Source organism: Hyperolius riggenbachi, chromosome 2 (assembly GCF_040937935.1).
Source record: "Hyperolius riggenbachi isolate aHypRig1 chromosome 2, aHypRig1.pri, whole genome shotgun sequence".
Lineage (NCBI taxonomy): Eukaryota > Metazoa > Chordata > Amphibia > Anura > Hyperoliidae > Hyperolius > Hyperolius riggenbachi.
The window spans coordinates 242459174-242477551 of NC_090647.1; the positions used below are offsets into that span (position 1 = coordinate 242459174).

Genomic DNA, 18378 nt, shown 5'->3' on the forward strand with positions numbered 1-18378 from the left:
AGAATAAGGAATAGATTTTATTTTACACTTTCAGTCCTTGCCGTCATGTGTTTCAAGTTTACTTGTCACCTTTACACATGTTAAACTGAAGCACTTTTTATTTAGTGTCTACTTACCAGTGACCTTACTCTTGTATGTTTGTTGTAACAATTCTAGGGTCTCACTCTTAATTGAAGGAGATCCCAGTACATCAATCTGCCAAAACTCCCCTGTGGTTGTTGGCTACTACAATGCTGCATTGGCAGCTCAGTTAATGAGATCTGAGACTCTGGAATACAAACATGGATTCTTCCAAGAGTAGGATCAACGGTGAGTAGAAATAGCACGTAAACATATGTTAAGATGACAGGCATTTATTAATGTGAACCTGCCAATATACTATTTCATATAAGGCAACATTACAATGCAATGTTATACTTTACCTTCTGTAACACATACTTCATGGAAGACTTGATAACCTCTGTCAGCTAGATTTGGGACCATTTCGTGTTTTCCTTTTGTAAGCAACCTACAATGGAATACAGTGTACTAGATTGCTATTGGTATGTCGGTATGCAGTGAAGGTGGCATCCTGCCAAGAAGTTAATGCTTTCATGTAGTGTTTTAGATAGGTTTCCAAGCTCCCCTGGAGATGTGTTTTCAAACAAAAGGCATGTTCCCACACCTGATTTACAAGGCCTGGCTTGGTTTTATTTAAATGTAAAATGTCAATCAGCAATAAGACTACAGAACTAATGTAATTAAATAGTAAATATGTCGTCTTAATATGTGTAATATCTTGGCGCTTTATAAATACAATAAATAAATAATAAATAAATCTTATAATTATTTGTAGTCTAATTTAAGGGAAACACTACTAAAATAGCAATAAACATAGGTGGGAACTGCACAAGTCTTTCAGTAGTTTAAACTTATTGAAAAATGATTTCTATTTCAATCTTCAGACAGCTAGGAATTTCTCAAGTTGACAAGCTCAGATTTCTCTTCCAAACAGCCTTAGCAGCATTACTCTATGTATTCTGTTAGAAATACAGTGAAGTGTTTATTTGTATGAGAGCTTCAAAAAAGAGGGGGACTTTGGAGGAAAACAGTCTGTTCTAGTAGAGTATCAATCAATGCACAGATATCTTCACAAATCCATAAAACTTAACATGTGTGTATAAAGTGAATAAAAAAACACAGGTCCATATATTTGAATATGGTCTCACACATGTTAATGAGCATTTGGGGTGCCCTTCTTTATCTCAATTCCATTTCCTGAAGAAGTGAACACTGTTTATAAAATGTTCTGTTTTCACTGAAATTGTGGAACCTTATAGTTGTGTTATGTAACTCAGATATGTGCATTGCCATCACCCGCTCAACAGTGAAACACCTAATTAGGGTGCATGGGGAACTTTGGTAAAAGGAGCAACACATAGACCACAATGTTAATTGTGGCTACAAAAGCGCACAGGGGTAATTTGGGTGCAAAGGTGGACAAGGGGATTTTTAGCAGCAAAGGTGGCACAGATATTGGTGGATATTGTGGTGGGTGGGGTGGGGGGCTTGGGGTTTTTTATAGTTAAGAATCCAGAGGGAGGGTTCAAGTGAGAATCAGAAATCAGAAATCAGAAATGCTTATTTCGCCAAGCATAACAAAGTCATGCCCGGAATTGGGTTTGCCACAATACATAGCTCCAGAGAAGGCCATGGGTAGATAGGTGGACAGTAAGCAAGACTCATCAAGCAGAGGAACAACAATCAAGTAGAAGAACATCAAGAAGACTGGCAGCACCTGAGGAGGACCTAGCAACACCTATAGGGTTAGGTTTAACAATACTAAATAATCGATCAATATTACAGACATTCTATTATCATATTACCCATTGCCTAACAATAGAATATCAGTAATTTTACTGATATTCTGCTTGTGGCTATTGCCACCAGTGCCCAAATTACCATAGCACCTTTTTTACATGTATGTTTGGATCTTACAGTAATGGACTTTTTCCACTTTTGTGAAACTTGAAGTAGTATCACCACTGTGTAGGGTGATCTACTTGTCATGGTATGTTACTTTCTATCATGAATATGTTAGATTTATGGCATTGTAGTATTAAGTTTCATGGTTTCATCAAGGTATTTGTGGAGTGGAAAACCAGCTCCTGAACACCTAATGCTGATGGGCAGTGGGACCACCTAATGCCATTTGGCGTCAAAGTGCGGTGGGCGGGATTAGCAGGGAACGTGTGCTTGCTCACGCGTTCCGCGCACATCAACAGAGCGGGATCTGTGATCAGTCTGCTAGTCGCAATTGGAGATGGCAGGCTGAAATTAAGAAGAAAAAAAGGCAAAAAAACATATGTACAGCTCTGCAGACTAGCGCAGTGCTGCACAGAAAACGGCCCTGTCACTTAACTGTCCCTCTGATGGGCTCACAATCTAATCCCTATCATAAGCATATGCCTACATGTACATGTAGTGTATGAATGGTAGTGTAGGGCCAATTTAAGGGGGGGGGAGGGGAGAGGGATAAAACAAAATACGAACACAAATACTGGAATTATTACTGAATGCCTTTTAAAGAGGTGTTGTCAGCCATACTATCTCAGAAAAAACACATATATAAGTAGATAAATACTTGTTCTACTTACATAACATATGTATTGCACTGTCAAACATTTTGATTTTAGTGATTTTTCTATAGTGAAAAAAGAGAAAATTATTCTTAGGATTTCCATTTTGACGGTGTCTATTTTGAAGCCAATCCTGACATAATTTTCTCCCTTACTCTGTTTGTGTATAATTGCCTTCCATTCTTCAGACATTACCACAGAGCTCTGCAGTAGAAAGTGCATTATCTCAGCATGAAACCTGTTTGGGATGATAACCAACACAAGGTGAGTAACAATGAGCAATAATAATAACAGTAGCAAAAAAAATATAAAATAAAAATGTGTGTTGCTATTGGCCAATTAGAGAGGAACAGAGGTGTGGGAGGGGAAAATGGGAGGGAAAGAGGCTTCAGCCTATCAGGTTGCATTAGTTATGTCTGAGGGCAAAGTAAAGAAGAAAAAAAGAAAGCCTAGCATGCCCTGCAACTTCCTTTGTGCAGCAGATGTACCAAATAAGAACCAGGAAAATTGGGGAATGATGTTTTATGGAGAAGAAAAGTAAGAGTGATTTTTAATTTTTGGATTGCCTGGTTAGCATTCTAATTACTTGTTTACAAGATACAAATAAAGAATTGATATTTGATTTTATGCCTGACAGTTACACTTTAATTGCTGGCCCATTTCAAACTTATATCACTACAATCTATTTTTGATGGCCTTCTACGCAATTTTGCTCAAATACTTAAATGTATAGTAACCTTTAATAAATACTTATTATTAACCCCTTCTGCACATGGTGCATATGTTTTATCTTTTTTTTACTTTGTTGTGTTTTGTGTTTTGGTTGTATTTAGCTTGTTACAATTTTATTAACTGTGAATAAATGTGTAGTTTTTATTCGCAGGCTATGTTATGTTCCTATTATCTATCATTACTATGTAATTACTCCAGTTACAATATACACACTTTATAGCATTTACTTTTAGATCTTTTTTTTTATTGTTTTTTTCCAATTTTTGTGCTCAGTCGTGTTTAATTGTAGTAGCTAATGAATAATAATACTTGGATTATATTTATAATTTGTACTTGCAAGGCTGAATTTATATTAATCTGTTACCATTTACCAGTAAACATTCAGTGAATGCATCATAAACTTAATTAGGAAAATGATCAGGAAATATTGTGTTACAATGAATAGAATACAGCCAGAATAATTCTTCAGCACAGTGATTTAAAACATACACACATGCAGCAAAGTTTTAGAACAACCCCACTTTTCCAGTTTTTGTTATTGAAATTCAAGAAGTTCATGAATAACTTGAAATGGTACAAAGGTAAGTGATGAACTGCCACTTTAGAATTAAACAAAATGGCCTTTTGCAGGGATCAGGAAACTGGAAACTTACAGCTATGCAGCAGCAATGGAGGTCGCTCATAAATTGAAAGTTGTTGCTACCAATTTCCACAGTTGTCCTAAATTTTCCTGATTACTTACAACCACCTCTGTCTGCATAAAAGTGGTGTTGGAACACACTGTGGTTTACTAGAGAGAGTAGTGTGTTGTTATAAAAACAGTGAAAAAGGCAATTAAAAATGGAAGAGAGATAGACAATCATAACTCTTAAAGTGAACCGAGCACCTTTTTTTCACTCAGGACATTTCTATAGCACATGAAAAATGTATGCCGACTATCTGTTTCATTATTAAAATAAACTTTAATTTTACCTTGTATTTTACATTCAAAGTTGTTAAATTGGCCTGTTTGAGCAGACCTGCCGACCGTCCCCATCCGCAGAAAGTTCAGTAACCTCTAATTGTTTTATTGCGCTAATTACCAAGAGGTAAACCATGCCTTTCATCAGCAAAGAGGGTGAATAATTAGGAGTGTGTTTTCAAAGCATGGCTTTGAAAACACACTCCTAATTATTCACCCTCTTTGCTGATGAAAGGCATGGTTTACCTCTTGGTAATTAGCGCAATAAAACAATTAGAGGTTACTGAACTTTCTGCGGATGGGGACGGTCGGCAGGTCTGCTCAAACAGGCCAATTTAACAACTTTGAATGTAAAATACAAGGTAAAATTAAAGTTTATTTTAATAATGAAACAGATAGTCGGCATACATTTTTCATGTGCTATAGAAATGTCCTGAGTGAAAAAAAGGTGCTCGGTTCACTTTAAAGGATACCTGAGGTGACATGTGTCATGGTGAGATAAACATGTATATGTACAGTGCCAAGCACAAAAATAACTAAGCTGTTCCTTTTTTTCTTTCTCTGTCTGAAAGAGTTAAACATCAACAAGAGATAAACATCAGGTATGCAAGTGACTGTCTGTGTCAGGACTGGGTCGGACTGAGTCAGACTATAGCATAACCCTCACTGATAAGTAATTACAGCCATAAAACACTTCCCTGTCAGTAAATGGCTTCTAAGAGCAGGAAGGAGATAACAAGGGACAGTAATTTATAGATTTGAGCTCTGGCATACGTCAATGAAACAGTAAACACTTAAAAACTAAATTTAAATGTAAAATAAAATTTCAGGAGAAAGAGTATAGATACAGTTGTTTTTCTCATCAGTTTATTTTCATCTCAGATGTCCTTTAAAAGTGTAGGGCTTTCCTACAGAGAAATTGTCGAGGAGCCAGCAAGTACAATCCCCTTAAAAAATCAAAAGGCAGTCAGTAACGAGGGGTAACTTTGAAAATAAATCAGGCAGACCCAAAGCCACAACAGCATCAGAAAAAAAGTTTCTTCAAGAGTCAACAGCTTACATGATAGGGAGCTCAAGGGATCACAGCTTCAAGTACAGCTTCATAATTGCTGTAGTAAGCAATGCTCAGTTTTAACTGAAAAGAGAACACTTTGAGGTTTGACAGATCGAGTTGCAGCAAGAAAGCTATTGCTAAAACATTATATTAAGTAAAAGATGCTTGCCTGGGCCATGAAACACCTCCGATGGACTCCTGAATACAGCCAGAAGGTGTTAAACACTGTTGAATCAAAATTTGACATCTTCACTTCACCACACGGAAGTTTTTTTGCACACTATCTAGGGTCGGGTAGGAGAGGAGAGTATATTTGTTATGTATACAGGGAGTGCAAAATTATTAGGCAGGTGGTATTTTTGAGGAATAATTGTATTATTGAACAACAACCATGTTCTCAATGAACCCAAAAAACTCATTAATATCAAAGCTGAATATTTTTGAAAGTAGTTTTTAGTTTGTTTTTAGTTTTAGCTATTTTAGGGGGATATTTGTGTGTGCAGGTGACTATTACTGTGCATAATTATTAGGCAACTTAACAAAAAACAAATATATACCCATTTAAATTATTTATGTTTACCAGTGAAACCAATATAACATCTCAACATTCACAAATCTACATTTCTGACATTCAAAAACAAAACAAAAACAAATCACCTGTCTTTGCAAGGACACTCAAAAGCCTGCCACCCATTGATTCTGTCAGTGTTTTGATCTGTTCACCATCAACATTGCATGCATCAGCAACCACAGCCTCCCAGACACTGTTCAGAGAGGTGTACTGTTTCCCTCCTTGTAAATCTCACATTTTATGGTGAACCACAGGTTCTCAATGGGGTTCAGATCAGGTGAACAAGGAGACCTTGTCATTAGTTTTTCTTCTTTTATACCCTTTCTTGCCAGCCACGCTGTGGAGTACTTGGACGCGTGTGATGGAGCATTGTCCTGCATGAAAATCATGTTTTTCTTGAAGGATGCAGACTTCTTCCTGTACCACTGCTTGAAGAAGGTGTCTTCCAGAAACTGGCAGTAGGACTGGGAGTTGAGCTTGACTCCATCCTCAACCCGAAAAGGCCCCACAAGCTCATCTTTGATGATACCAGCCCAAACCAGTACTCCACCTCCACCTTGCTGGCGTCTGAGTCGGACTGGAGCTCTCTGCCCTTTACCAATCCAGCCACGGGCCCATCCATCTGGCCCATCAAGACTCACTCTCATTTCATCAGTCCATAAAACCTTAGAAAAATCAGTCTTGAGATATTTCTTGGCCCAGTATTGACGTTTCAGCTTGTGTGTCTTGTTCAGTGGTGGTCGTCTTTCAACCTTTCTTACCTTGGCCATGTCTCTGAGTATTGCACACCTTGTGCTTTTGGGCACTCCAGTGATGTTGCAGCTCTGAAATATGGCCAAACTGGTGGCAAGTGGCATCTTGGCAGCTGCCCGCTTGACTTTTCTCAGTTCATGGGGAGTTATTTTGCGCCTTGGTTTTTCCACACGCTTCTTGCGACCCTGTTGACTATTTTGAATGAAACGCTTGATTGTTTGATGATCACGCTTCAGAAGCTTTGCAATTTTAATAGTGCTGCATCCCTTTGCAAGATATCTCACTATTGTTGACTTTTCTGAGCCTGTCAAGTCCTTCTTTTGACCCATTTTGCCAAAGGACAGGAAGTTGCTTAATAATTATGCACACCTGATATAGGGTGTTGATGTCATTAGACCACACCCCTTCTCATTACAGAGATGCACATCACCTAATATGCTTAATTGGTAGTAGGCTTTCGAGCCTATACAGCTTGTAGTAAGACAACATGCATAAAGAGGATGATGTGGTCAAAATACTAATTTGCCTAATTATTCTGCACTCCCTGTAACAAGCCTTTGCCCTTGTAGCATGTAAAGCCCAAAACTATTCACTACTGCCCCTGTACACTGACTTTCTCATCTGTCAATCCAGTTCAGTTCTCAATGAATCTCTCTCTCCCCATACAGTCAGAGTGAAAGCAGGAAACAATATGAGAAAAACCTCCCAATCTCCCTTTTTGAGGGCTGCTACACACCAAGAGCGATTCTGAGCGTTTTTTTTTAAATGCTTGCGGTTTGAAATATGGCCAAACTGGTGGCAAGTGGCATCTTGGCAAAATATGCGACACCAAAACACTCCAAAAAACACTAGGCATGTGTAGAAAATTGCTCTGCACATGTATAGAATCGCTCTGAAAAAACGCTTAAAAAAACACTAGCGTTTGTGCATACGCTAATGGTTTTTGGTGTGCATTGGCCCTTAAAGGGATGAGGATGGCCTAATTCCTTTTGCTAGGGGCAGACTCTACATAGTCTGACTAATTTGCAAGAGTACCAGTGGAACCACGAATTAATTAGGCTTGTAAAACACTTTGGAGAGGAAAAACACATGCAAGTGCAGGGAACAGATAATAAGATTAAATGTTCAAGATTTTGCTGTATTTGAGCTGAATAACATTTAAAGAGGAACTCCAGTGAAAATAAAGTAAGAAAAAAAGCTTCATTTTTACAATAATTATGTATAAATGATTTAGTCAGTGTTTGCCCATTGCAAAATCTTTTAAAACCCTGATTTACATTCTGACATTTATTACATGGTGACATTTTTACTGTCGGCAGGTAATATAACTGCTGCATGCTTTTTTGGCAGTTGGAAACAGCTTTAAACATCTATTTCCCATAATGCAACAAGGTTCACAGACAGGAAACTGCCAGGAGTACCACGGTCCTCAGAGGTTTTTGTGGGAGGGGTTTCACCACAATATTAGTCATACAGCGCCCCCTGATATATTTCTCATGGAAAAGGGGGTATCAGCTTCTGATTGGGATAAAGTTCAATTCTTGGTTGAAGTTTCTCTTTAAGATATATTGTAGACTGTCTTAAGCCCCATGCACATGCTCAACAGTGGTCTTTTATGCAGCACAATTATCAAACAACTTTTGTTGTGAAACAAGTTGAAACAACCAAAAAAAGTTGCTTGCTATTGTTCAAACAGCTGATAAGACTGATAAGACGTCAATCCAACTGTTGGATAGCAAGCAACTTTTTTAAATTGTTTGATAATTGTGCTGCATAAAAGACCGCTGTTGTTTATTTTCAATGTGAGTTTAATAAGAGATTGTGATAAATGCTTTAAAGCAATGATAGCTCTGTAGCAGGAGGTGCTATTTAGTTATTTCTGTACTTAAAGTCTGCCTGCGGCAATATGTGACATAATGAGATAAACGTGTATGTTCAGTGCAAAACATATTAATAACCAGGCTGTTTTTCTTTTTTGTTTTGCTGCCTAAAAATTGTTAATTTTCAGGCATGCAAGTGACAGCTTATGTCTTGTCGGTACCTTATGAGGAATATAGGAAAACTTACTGATGTGCAAATTACAGCCATACAAATTTTCCTGACAGAATACAATTTCTGAGGGCAGGAGAGAAATAGAAAAAGGTCAAAAGTTTGTGTATTTTAACTGTGGGAATGCTTAACCACTTCAGCCTTCAGTCGTTTTTCACCTTATGCATCCAAGCAATTTTCACCTCCCATTCATTCGCCAATACCTTTATCACTCATTATCACAAAGAATTGATCTATATCTTTTTTCCGCCACCAATTAGACTTTCTTTGGTGGTACATTTTGCTAAGAATTATTATTTTCTAAATGCATTTTAACAGGAATATTAAGAAAAAAATGGAAAAAGTTCATTGTTTCTCAGTTTTCGACCATTATAGTTTTAAAATAATACATGCTACCATAATTAAAACCTATGTATTTTATTTGCCCATTTGTCCGGGTTATTACACCATTTAAATTATGTCCCTATCACAATGTATGGTGCCAATATTTTGTTTGCAAATAAAGGTGCATTTTTTTAGTTTAGCGTCCATCACTATTTACAAGCTTATAATTAATAAATATCAGTTGTATACCCTCTTCACATGCATATTAAAAAAGTTCAGACCCGTAGGTAACTATGTTTTTTTTTTAAATTGTAATTTATTTATTTTTTTTTAGTTAAAAATTTTATTTGGGTATTTTTTGGGTGTGGGAGGTAAACAGTTAATTTTAAATGTAATTTATTGTGTCTCTTTGTAATAAAAATGTATGTGCATGTAGTTTTACTATTTGGCCACAAGATGGCCAGAGTAATTTTTTTTTTGTTCTATCCTGTGAGTTAGCACGCTCACTTACAGGAACTACAAGGAGGATGTGATTTTTTTTTCAGAAAGACCGCGGCCTCAGAAAAGAAGCTGTCAGTTTTTCTACCGGGGACGTAGATCAATGAATGGGAACAATGTTACCATTTATTGATCTCTGGGATACCGGGGGGGGGGGGGGGGGGTGGTGGCACTGGAGCGCGCCAGCGTGCGCAGACGCGCACAGCAGCCTTTTGAAAGTGAAAGTCACATCCAAAAGGCTAAAATGTTTGATAGCCTGCCATTGAGCAGGGACAATAAACGTTCAATCTACTATGTAAATATTTAAATATAAAATACAACCATGGGATATCTCAAAAAGTTATTTTTAGGAATAGGAGAATAAATACAATTGTTTATCTCATCAGTTTAGTTTCACCTCGGAGTCATGTTAACTGAAGAAATTCTACTCAATCTAATTAACTTATTCTCCCTGGGATCATTTTTCATCTTCTGCTTAACCACCCTGGCGTTCTGATTAAATCGCCAGGGTGGCTGCGGGAGGGTTTTTTTTAAATAAAAAAAAAACTATTTCATGCAGCCAACTGAAAGTTGGCTGCATGAAAGCCCACTAAAGGGCGCTCCGGAGGCGTTCTTCCGATCGCCTCCGGCGGCCAGAAGTAACACGGAAGGCCGCAAAAAGCGGCCTTCCGTGTTTCGCTTACCTCGTCACCATGGCGATGAGCGGAGTGACGTCATGGACGTCAGCCGACGTCCTGACGTCAGCCGCCTCCGATCCAGCCCTTAGCGCTGGCCGGAACTGTTTGTTCCGGCTACGCTGGGCTCGGGCGGCTGGGGGGACCCTCTTTCGCCGCTGCACGCGGCGGATCGCCGCGCTGCAGCGGCGATCAGGCTGCCAAAGTGCCGGCTGCGTGTGCTGCTTTTTATTTCATTAAAATCGGCCCAGCAGGACCTGAGCGGCAGCCTCTGGCGGTGTTGGACGAGCTGAGCTCGTCCAGACCGCTCAGCTGGTTAAATAACTTTTCAGCACTCTGCAATTGAAAGAAGTACCATACAGTAGGTGAAAATATACTGTCAAAATTATTCTGAGAATTTTCTTGCTTGCTGGTTTCTTAAAAGGCATTTTATTGATATGGCTTGGAAATATCCGGTGGAGAAAACTATGGAGAAACAGTGAATTGGATTGGGTCTATTGTCTCTTTTTGGCCCGCTAAGGAGAAAACAATAATAAAATGTGCCTGGTATAGAAAAGTGTGTAAATAAGGGTATATTATCTGGCTTCAGTCTTTAGTGCATCTAAGGTCAGCTTTCTTTTTTCTTTTATTTAAGTTTTTGTTATGAAACAAAAACACTTGTGGACAATTTACTCTGTGGCAATATGGGCATGTATTTTCATTAAATTACACTCAAAGATTCCTCTTCGTATTATTATAATTTAAAGATTATTTTCACTAAAAGCTTCTTATTATAAGACCTACAGTATTATACTGCTGTGGAGTAAGGAGATGCTGGAAATGGTTACATATTTTACATTTGTACCTGATGTTTTCTAAGGAAAAAAGCATACACAGTTGTGAGCATCTGTCCTTCATATCTCATTCACACGAACAGATGTTGTAGAAGCTGGCTTGAGCTTATCCAGAGCTCTAAAATGCATCAAGTAGGGTTCACAGTCCATTTAGACACAGCTTGAGAGTTTGAGTACTAAATCACTGATAAACCACATTTGCCTTTAATGCTTAAACTAGTTGGAATTTTTGAATTTGGAAATGTCAAAATACAACTTTTCTCTTTAGATGCAGTACATGTTTTCCTAATTTGAATATAAGGTTTCCTTACTAAATTACTAAAATTTGGATCAATGCCCATTTGGAAGCATCATAGGCTGATAGCAGGTCTTCCTTAAATGGCCCACTCTAGTGGTCATGTAAATTTGCGTCCAGTGTGTGAGGGATTTAATTAGATAGATCCCTTTCTTATCAGATTATTATCTGAGAGGGATCTATTTGTTGGCCACATCAACTAGTGTATGGCCAGCTTAAGTTTCATTAATAAAAAAAAAAAAATCTTTTCTGGAGCTTCCCTTGGATAGTTTTGACTAAGCAAATAGCGCTCATAACAGTTTAATAGGAGAGTGATGTCATGTGTGACATGTAAACTGCACAAGCAAGGGTAGTAAGCGCAGGCACAAGCAAGGTGAGACCAGATCTTAAGAGTTGTGTTTTGTATACATGCAATAGTGAAAAAAAACATGACAAAAAAAATGCCAGCAAACAAAAGAAAAAAAAAATAACTGCACAAACTAAAAAATCAGCATCAATATCCAAATATATACAACGATATACAGCAAGAGCAGGGTTCAAGTTAGATGGACCTTGGCAAGGACAAGTGCAGGGTTCAAGTTAGATGGACCTTGGCAAGGACAAGTGCAGGGGTACAGGAGAATGGCCAAGCTCAGGGCAGTGGCGTACTGTAGCAACAGACTCAACCTGACTCAGTGCAAAGACAGCTACAGGATCTCTCAGCTACATTATTAACCTTGCTTAGTAATCAGCTACAATAAACTTAGTATGAATTAGGAACTACAGGAAACATGGATTTTTAACAAATGTAAACTACTATGATGAGAAAATGATCTCCTATCACCACTTAAACTAAACATACTTACCGGTAATCTGTTGGTGCATAGAGTAATTTTAAATTATCAAAAAAATTGTGATTGTAAGTACCCTTGTGGCATATATATATATATATATATATATATATATATATTATTATTTAGTATTTATATAGCGCCGACATATTACGCAGCGCTGTACGGTGTGTATATATATATATATATCTTGTCACTAACTGTCCCTCAAATGAGTTCACAATCTAATCCCTACCATTGCCATATATCTATATTATGTAGTGTAAGTACTGTAGTCTAGGGCCAATTTTAGAGGGAGCCAATTAACTTATCTTTATGTTTTTGGAATGTGGGAGGAAACCGGAGTGCCCGGAGGAAACCCACACAGACACGGAGAGAACATACAAACTCTTTGCAGATAGTGCCCTGGCTGGGATTTGAACCAGGGACCCAGCGCTGCAAGGCGAGAGAGCTAACCACTACGCCACCGTGCTATTATATATATTTTTTTCCTGATTTTAATAATGAAGTCTGATTTATGTATAAAGATGTTGAGTCTGTTTTATTGTTATCTCATGGATAAATATTACTTGTATTACACAATCTGCATCCCTATCCTTACTGGATTTAAAATACGTTTATTGTATGAGTATTGAATTGGAGATTTTGTATTTCAATCAATAGTAAGACATGCACTTTAAGATGCAGATGGTAGACTTCCTGAGAAAAGTTTTTATAGACTTATCATTTCATTTGGTTTAAGGCTGAAGAAGTTTAATTTGGTTTTCTGGTATATCTCCCTGAAGGAATACCTATTGGAGTTTTTATGTCATGCTAGCACTACAATGCTTAGCTTAAATCATAATTACTACTGACATTTTAGCATTAAGCCTGAGAAACACAGACCGGATCTAGCTAAATTAGATCTCATACTTTCTTGTCACATATTTGGCCTTCAGTGCTTGGGACAAATGTCACAAAAGATGATTTCCTACCCTTTAATTATATCATTGATTCACTTCATTATTTCTTCAGCTGCCCAAGGGTAGGAACTTGCATAGACTTACAGTCTAATGTGCTATGATAATAATAACTTGTAGTCTGCATCATGCTTAATTCTGGATTTTCAGATGCTACAGACAACAAATTCAACCAGAAATCATACACTTTTTATCTTGATCTTTTCGTTTCAGTCTTGATCAACTAGTGTATAATTAAAACCATATAACACAACAATTAGTTTTGTATTTTTGTCTGGAACATGCTGTTTTGAAAAGGGTTCTGCCTTTGTAGCATCTGGTTTTCTATCTATCAATCAGATGCACAGTTTAAACCATAGATTGATATGGAATTGATCCAGTTTCATCTTTCACTGTTTGTTTGCCTTTTCTCCATTCCTAAAACTAAAAAGATCAAGTTATTATTATTTATTAAAGGGGGTTGTAACATTTAAAAATGAAACATTGCCAAAAAAATAGTTAATGCCACAAATATATATGTAACCGATCTTTTTTCTAAAATAAGTGCTTATATGTCTCCCTTTTTTATTTCACTTGGTCTGGGTGCTTTGCATAACGTTCCGGAACTGTGCCTAGCCAGCAGGATTGTGAGATTTTTTTTTTCTTAGCTTCAAGTTCAAGCTATCTAAGAATGCAAATAACAGAACGCTTCCTATGGATATGATAAGGACACTATGACCAGAAGAAGGCCATTTAATTCCCCCTACCTTTGAAGAGTTTACACAGTGATGCAAGTCTGTTGTCTAAGCTGGGGTGTAACAATAGACCCTGCAAGGGATGCAGCCGCAGGGGGAACCAGAAACCACAGGGAACCCCATCCTGAGATACTGACAATTAAGGGTAAAGAAAAAAAATATTTCTGCTCTCTGCACAATTGGATCTAATGACTGCATCTGCTCAGCCACTGATAACAAATAATACAAAGTTTTGTAGACAAAGATTTGTAGACAGTCCCTATTCAGTGTGCAGGGGGATGGGGCCCCATCCAAAGTTTTGCAGGGGAGGTCAGTGATTTCTATTTATGCCCCTGTGTCTAATTGATGTTTCCTGTGGGAGTGATAGTATGCTGTGGCAGTAGGGAGGGAACACAGAGCTGAGTTGAAAAAAAAAAAAAAAGAAACAGGCAGAAGTGATATCACTTTTGGTATCAGTAAAGATGAACACCAGCAGAAATATTATTTTCTTTTTTCATATCACATTTCTCCTAAATCTTACAATGAACACTAAAAACAATAGGATAGGTAAGCTAAATAAATAATTTCTCATTGGCTTTTTTATGTGAATATGGAGTTTCATCCCACTTAACCTTGCTGATGATTTACACAAAAACACCAATCAATTCTGCTTTGGCTACTTACCTCCCTAGAAGAGTGTTCAGGAAAAGCATTCACAGATCATAATTCTCCCCATACCTCGGACTAACAGGCAATATGCAGAAATGTAAATCTTTATGTCCATGTCATGATTCCTTACTCTCCCTGTGTTATGGTATATTTTAGTAGAGCTAAATAAGAAAAAGCATGGATACAAAATCATATCGGATAAAACATTGCATGCTTCTCCCCAATCCTATGTTTGTTTTCTTGTTGTCAGATGCCAATTGCCAGTTGTTCTAGAGGGGATTGACAATGTTGCAAAAATTGTGCCAGTTACTGCATTTGCAACCCAAACATCAGAGGGAGTACTACTGCTTGTGCTGGACCTTGAAGCAAAATTACTAATCCACTACTAAGCAAAAGCCAGCTCACAAAACCAGCCATCATTATCATCAATTTGTTCCACTATTTAATCTTTATTAATTATGCAAAATACTTCCACCCCCACAAATCTCAAAAATATACGTAATGCATAGCCATGATTGGGGTCATCCCTAGATAAATATATAAAAATCTATATATTTAAAGCCAAGTTTGAGAGTCAGTAACCTGCTCCTCCACCTATCTCTGCTACCAGATGCTATTCCATTAATCATCAAGTACTGATGATCTCTAGAACAGCCAAGACATCAAATACCACATATGTTCACCCTTGTACAGCATAACTAAATATCCATGCAAACATATTTGAAAAAGTTCCTAAAGTGCAATATATGCTGTTTAATATATGCATAGACCTTGTATAACAAAGTGTGCAGACGTTTCAAACTGTTACAAAACTACCAACAAACTACAGACAAACAGAACACTTTTCTCCTCGCAGACTCAAAGCACTTCTGGGCTGCTACCACATAGGACAAACTCCACGGACAACCAAGATCATTAGGGGGTGTCTTTCCCAAAGACTTCTTACTTGTTTATGTACTGGATTGAGCTGGGATTTGAAACCTGGTCAAAGGCTTAAAGGGAAACTTAAGTCAAGTATAAAAAATGAGATTAACTCACCTAGGGCTTCCCTCAGCCCCCAGCAGCCAATCGGTGCCCTCGCAGCCCCGCTCTGACGCTCCAGGACCCGCCAGCGAACACTTCCGGTTTGGCCGTCACCGGCCGACAGGCATGGGAACGCAAGTGATTCCTCGCGTCCCCAGCCTGTATATCGCCCCCTATGCTGCTATTGCGACCAGCTGGCCGCAATAGCAGCATAGGGGGTGATATACAGGCTGGGAACGCGAAGATTCACTCACGTTCCCATGCCTGTCGGCCGGTGACGGCGACAACGGAAGTGTTTGCCGGCGGGTCCTGGAGCGTCAGAGCGGGGCTGCGAGGGCACCGATCGGCTGCTGGGGGCTGAGGGAAGCCCCAGGTGAGTAAATCTCATTTTTTATACTTGACTTAAGTTTCCCTTTAAACACCACATCAAAGGTAGGGTAGGGTCTCTTCAGAACGCTATCCAGCTGGGTCTTTTTACTAATAAACATTCTACTAAAACTCTTATCACCATTGTTATGAATTTATTTCACATTATATAATTTTTATGATCTACAAGCTCAGGACTCATATTGTGACCATAAAATTGCTACCAAACCACATAATATAAAAGCAACATCTGCTCTTCTATCCGAGGGCCCATATTCAGGTAACATTTCTCCTGAGCTCTTTCCCAGACGATATTTTTACACCTTATCAAAAATATACCTTTAAAGCCCCTATCAAGCAAGAAGGTATTCAAAACAAGTTTGATATTACAGCAAAATCCTCGTTATCTGGAACTCAGGCAACCAAAAGTCTCTACTAACTGTCATGCCATAGTGATAATGGGGACTTTGCTTTTGGCGGGTATTGAGGCTTTTTAAATACTAACCGAGCCTCCAGTAATGTGTAGCATGTCATATGTGGGTCAGGTGACTTGCTGGCTTGGGTGCACAGGGTAAGATGGAAAGCCACTATGAGCTCGCTAGCCGCTGCAAGAAGGCTGCTACACCTCGCTGGAGGCTCATTAAGTATTTAGGGGGGAGGTTTGTGCTTTTTAGGTTGGTTGTTCAAGCAACCGGCAAGCACATGCTTCAGGCCTCGCCGAAGCTGGATAATCGGGACTCTGCTGTACTTTTATACCTACTGTCTAGCACTATTTAAATTGCAAAGTGCGGAAAAAGTTATTTTTTAGAGGAGATGAAAAATTATCTTGTGGGAGAAAACTCATGGGAATAATTAGTTGAAATAAAAACATTTTTACTCATATCAGTGTTCACAACTGATTAGTCTTCAATGGCATGTTGATTGATTAAAAAAAATTGGTTAGAAATTAGAACTTTTTTTAATTATAAATGTATTTACCACCTCAATGAACTGTATAGTTATATGAAAGCAAAACACCTATTTAACCATACGAATTTGCAAATCAAACACATACCACAGTGTCACTTATCCATAATTACTCAGACATGCCACTTCTTTCACACATGAATACCACTATTGGTGTTATAAATTATGCAGTGCAAGACACAAACCTCTCCTTCACTATATTCATAAAGTGGATGTGAGATATAAAATGGTCTGAACATATCACCAAACCACCTTATTCAGGTTTTCCGTCTCCTGATTTATCTGTACCTAGTTTCTCTCCATGGACTCTGACCTCTGGACTCTGAGAATGTGATTTCTTATTGATGCATTTGCTCCTGCTGGTTCTCTGTGTCTGAAGTTCTAATAAACTACTAGTGCTATAAACTTGGGAAGCTTTTTGTATCCTTTCCCTTCTTTTTCCGATATGTTCTATCTATCCTCTGTTTCATTGTGTCTCCATCTGAAGCGTGTGCTGTGTGAAAAATGTATCTATTTCTAATTTCTTTCTTTTTCAACTACCGTATTTTTTGGCATACAAGACGCACTTTCTCCCCCCCCCCTAAAACAGGGGGGGGGGAATTGGGTGTGTCTTATATGCCAAATGCACAAAAGAAAAAGGTTATTAAGTCGTCCCTGCAGTGTAGACACACCTAGGTTTAGTTTTTTTTTTCTTATTTTTGCCTTTTAAACCAAGGTGCGTCTTATATGCTGGAGCGTCTTATATGCCGAAAAAAATACGGTACAACTCCCCACATGCTCCAGACCTTTCCTTACTGGTATCATGGATGTTACACAGTCTTCATATTGTGAAAAGATGTTGCAAGTAATGCAACATTCATAAAATGTAGAAATATGCACGTGTGTGTGTGTGTGGTGTGTGTGTGTGGTGTGTGTGTGTGTGTGTGTGTTTAAGTGTACATTTGAGTTAGCAAATAATTTTGCCTTTATAATGCCATTTGTTACCTATTATGAAATAGTAGCATCTCCGTGTAGGTTGTGAAAAAGAAAACCTCATTGCTTATTGTTCATAATTATAACCTAAGATCAGCTTGGGAAAGATAATTAATCTGCCAATGTCAGTGGCTGTATAAAAATATTTTATACAAAAAACAATTTTAAAGGAATACTGTAGGGGGGTTGGGGGAAAATGAGTTGAACTTACCTGGGGCTTCTGATGGTCCTGTGCCCGCGCAGCCACTCACCAATGCTCCGGCCCCGCCCCCGGTTCACTTCTGGAATTTCAGACTTTAAAGTCTGAAAACCACTGCGCCTGCGTGGCTGTGTCCTTGCTCCCGCTGACATCACTAGGAGCATACTGCGCAGGCACAGACAATACTGGGCCTGCGCAGTACGCTCCTGGTGACATCAGCGGGAGTGAGGACACGGCAACGCAGGCTCAGTGGTTTTCAGACTTTAAAGTCTGAAATTCCAGAAGTGAACCGGAGGCGGGGCCGGAGCATCGGTGAGTG

At 38.5% G+C, this 18378-nt stretch overlaps 1 protein-coding gene across 1 annotated transcript in view; it reads left to right on the forward strand.

The window, feature by feature from the left end:
• Positions 1 to 262: 262 nt before the first annotated feature.
• The window catches only part of ZPLD1 (zona pellucida like domain containing 1), a 344870-nt gene continuing 326754 nt past the window's right edge, over positions 263 to 18378 (forward strand). Inside the window, exon 1 of the mRNA XM_068265320.1 lies at positions 263 to 309. Coding sequence (XP_068121421.1) covers positions 282 to 309 — 28 coding nt within the window. The 5' untranslated portion in view covers positions 263 to 281. The remainder of the gene's footprint in view (positions 310 to 18378) is intronic.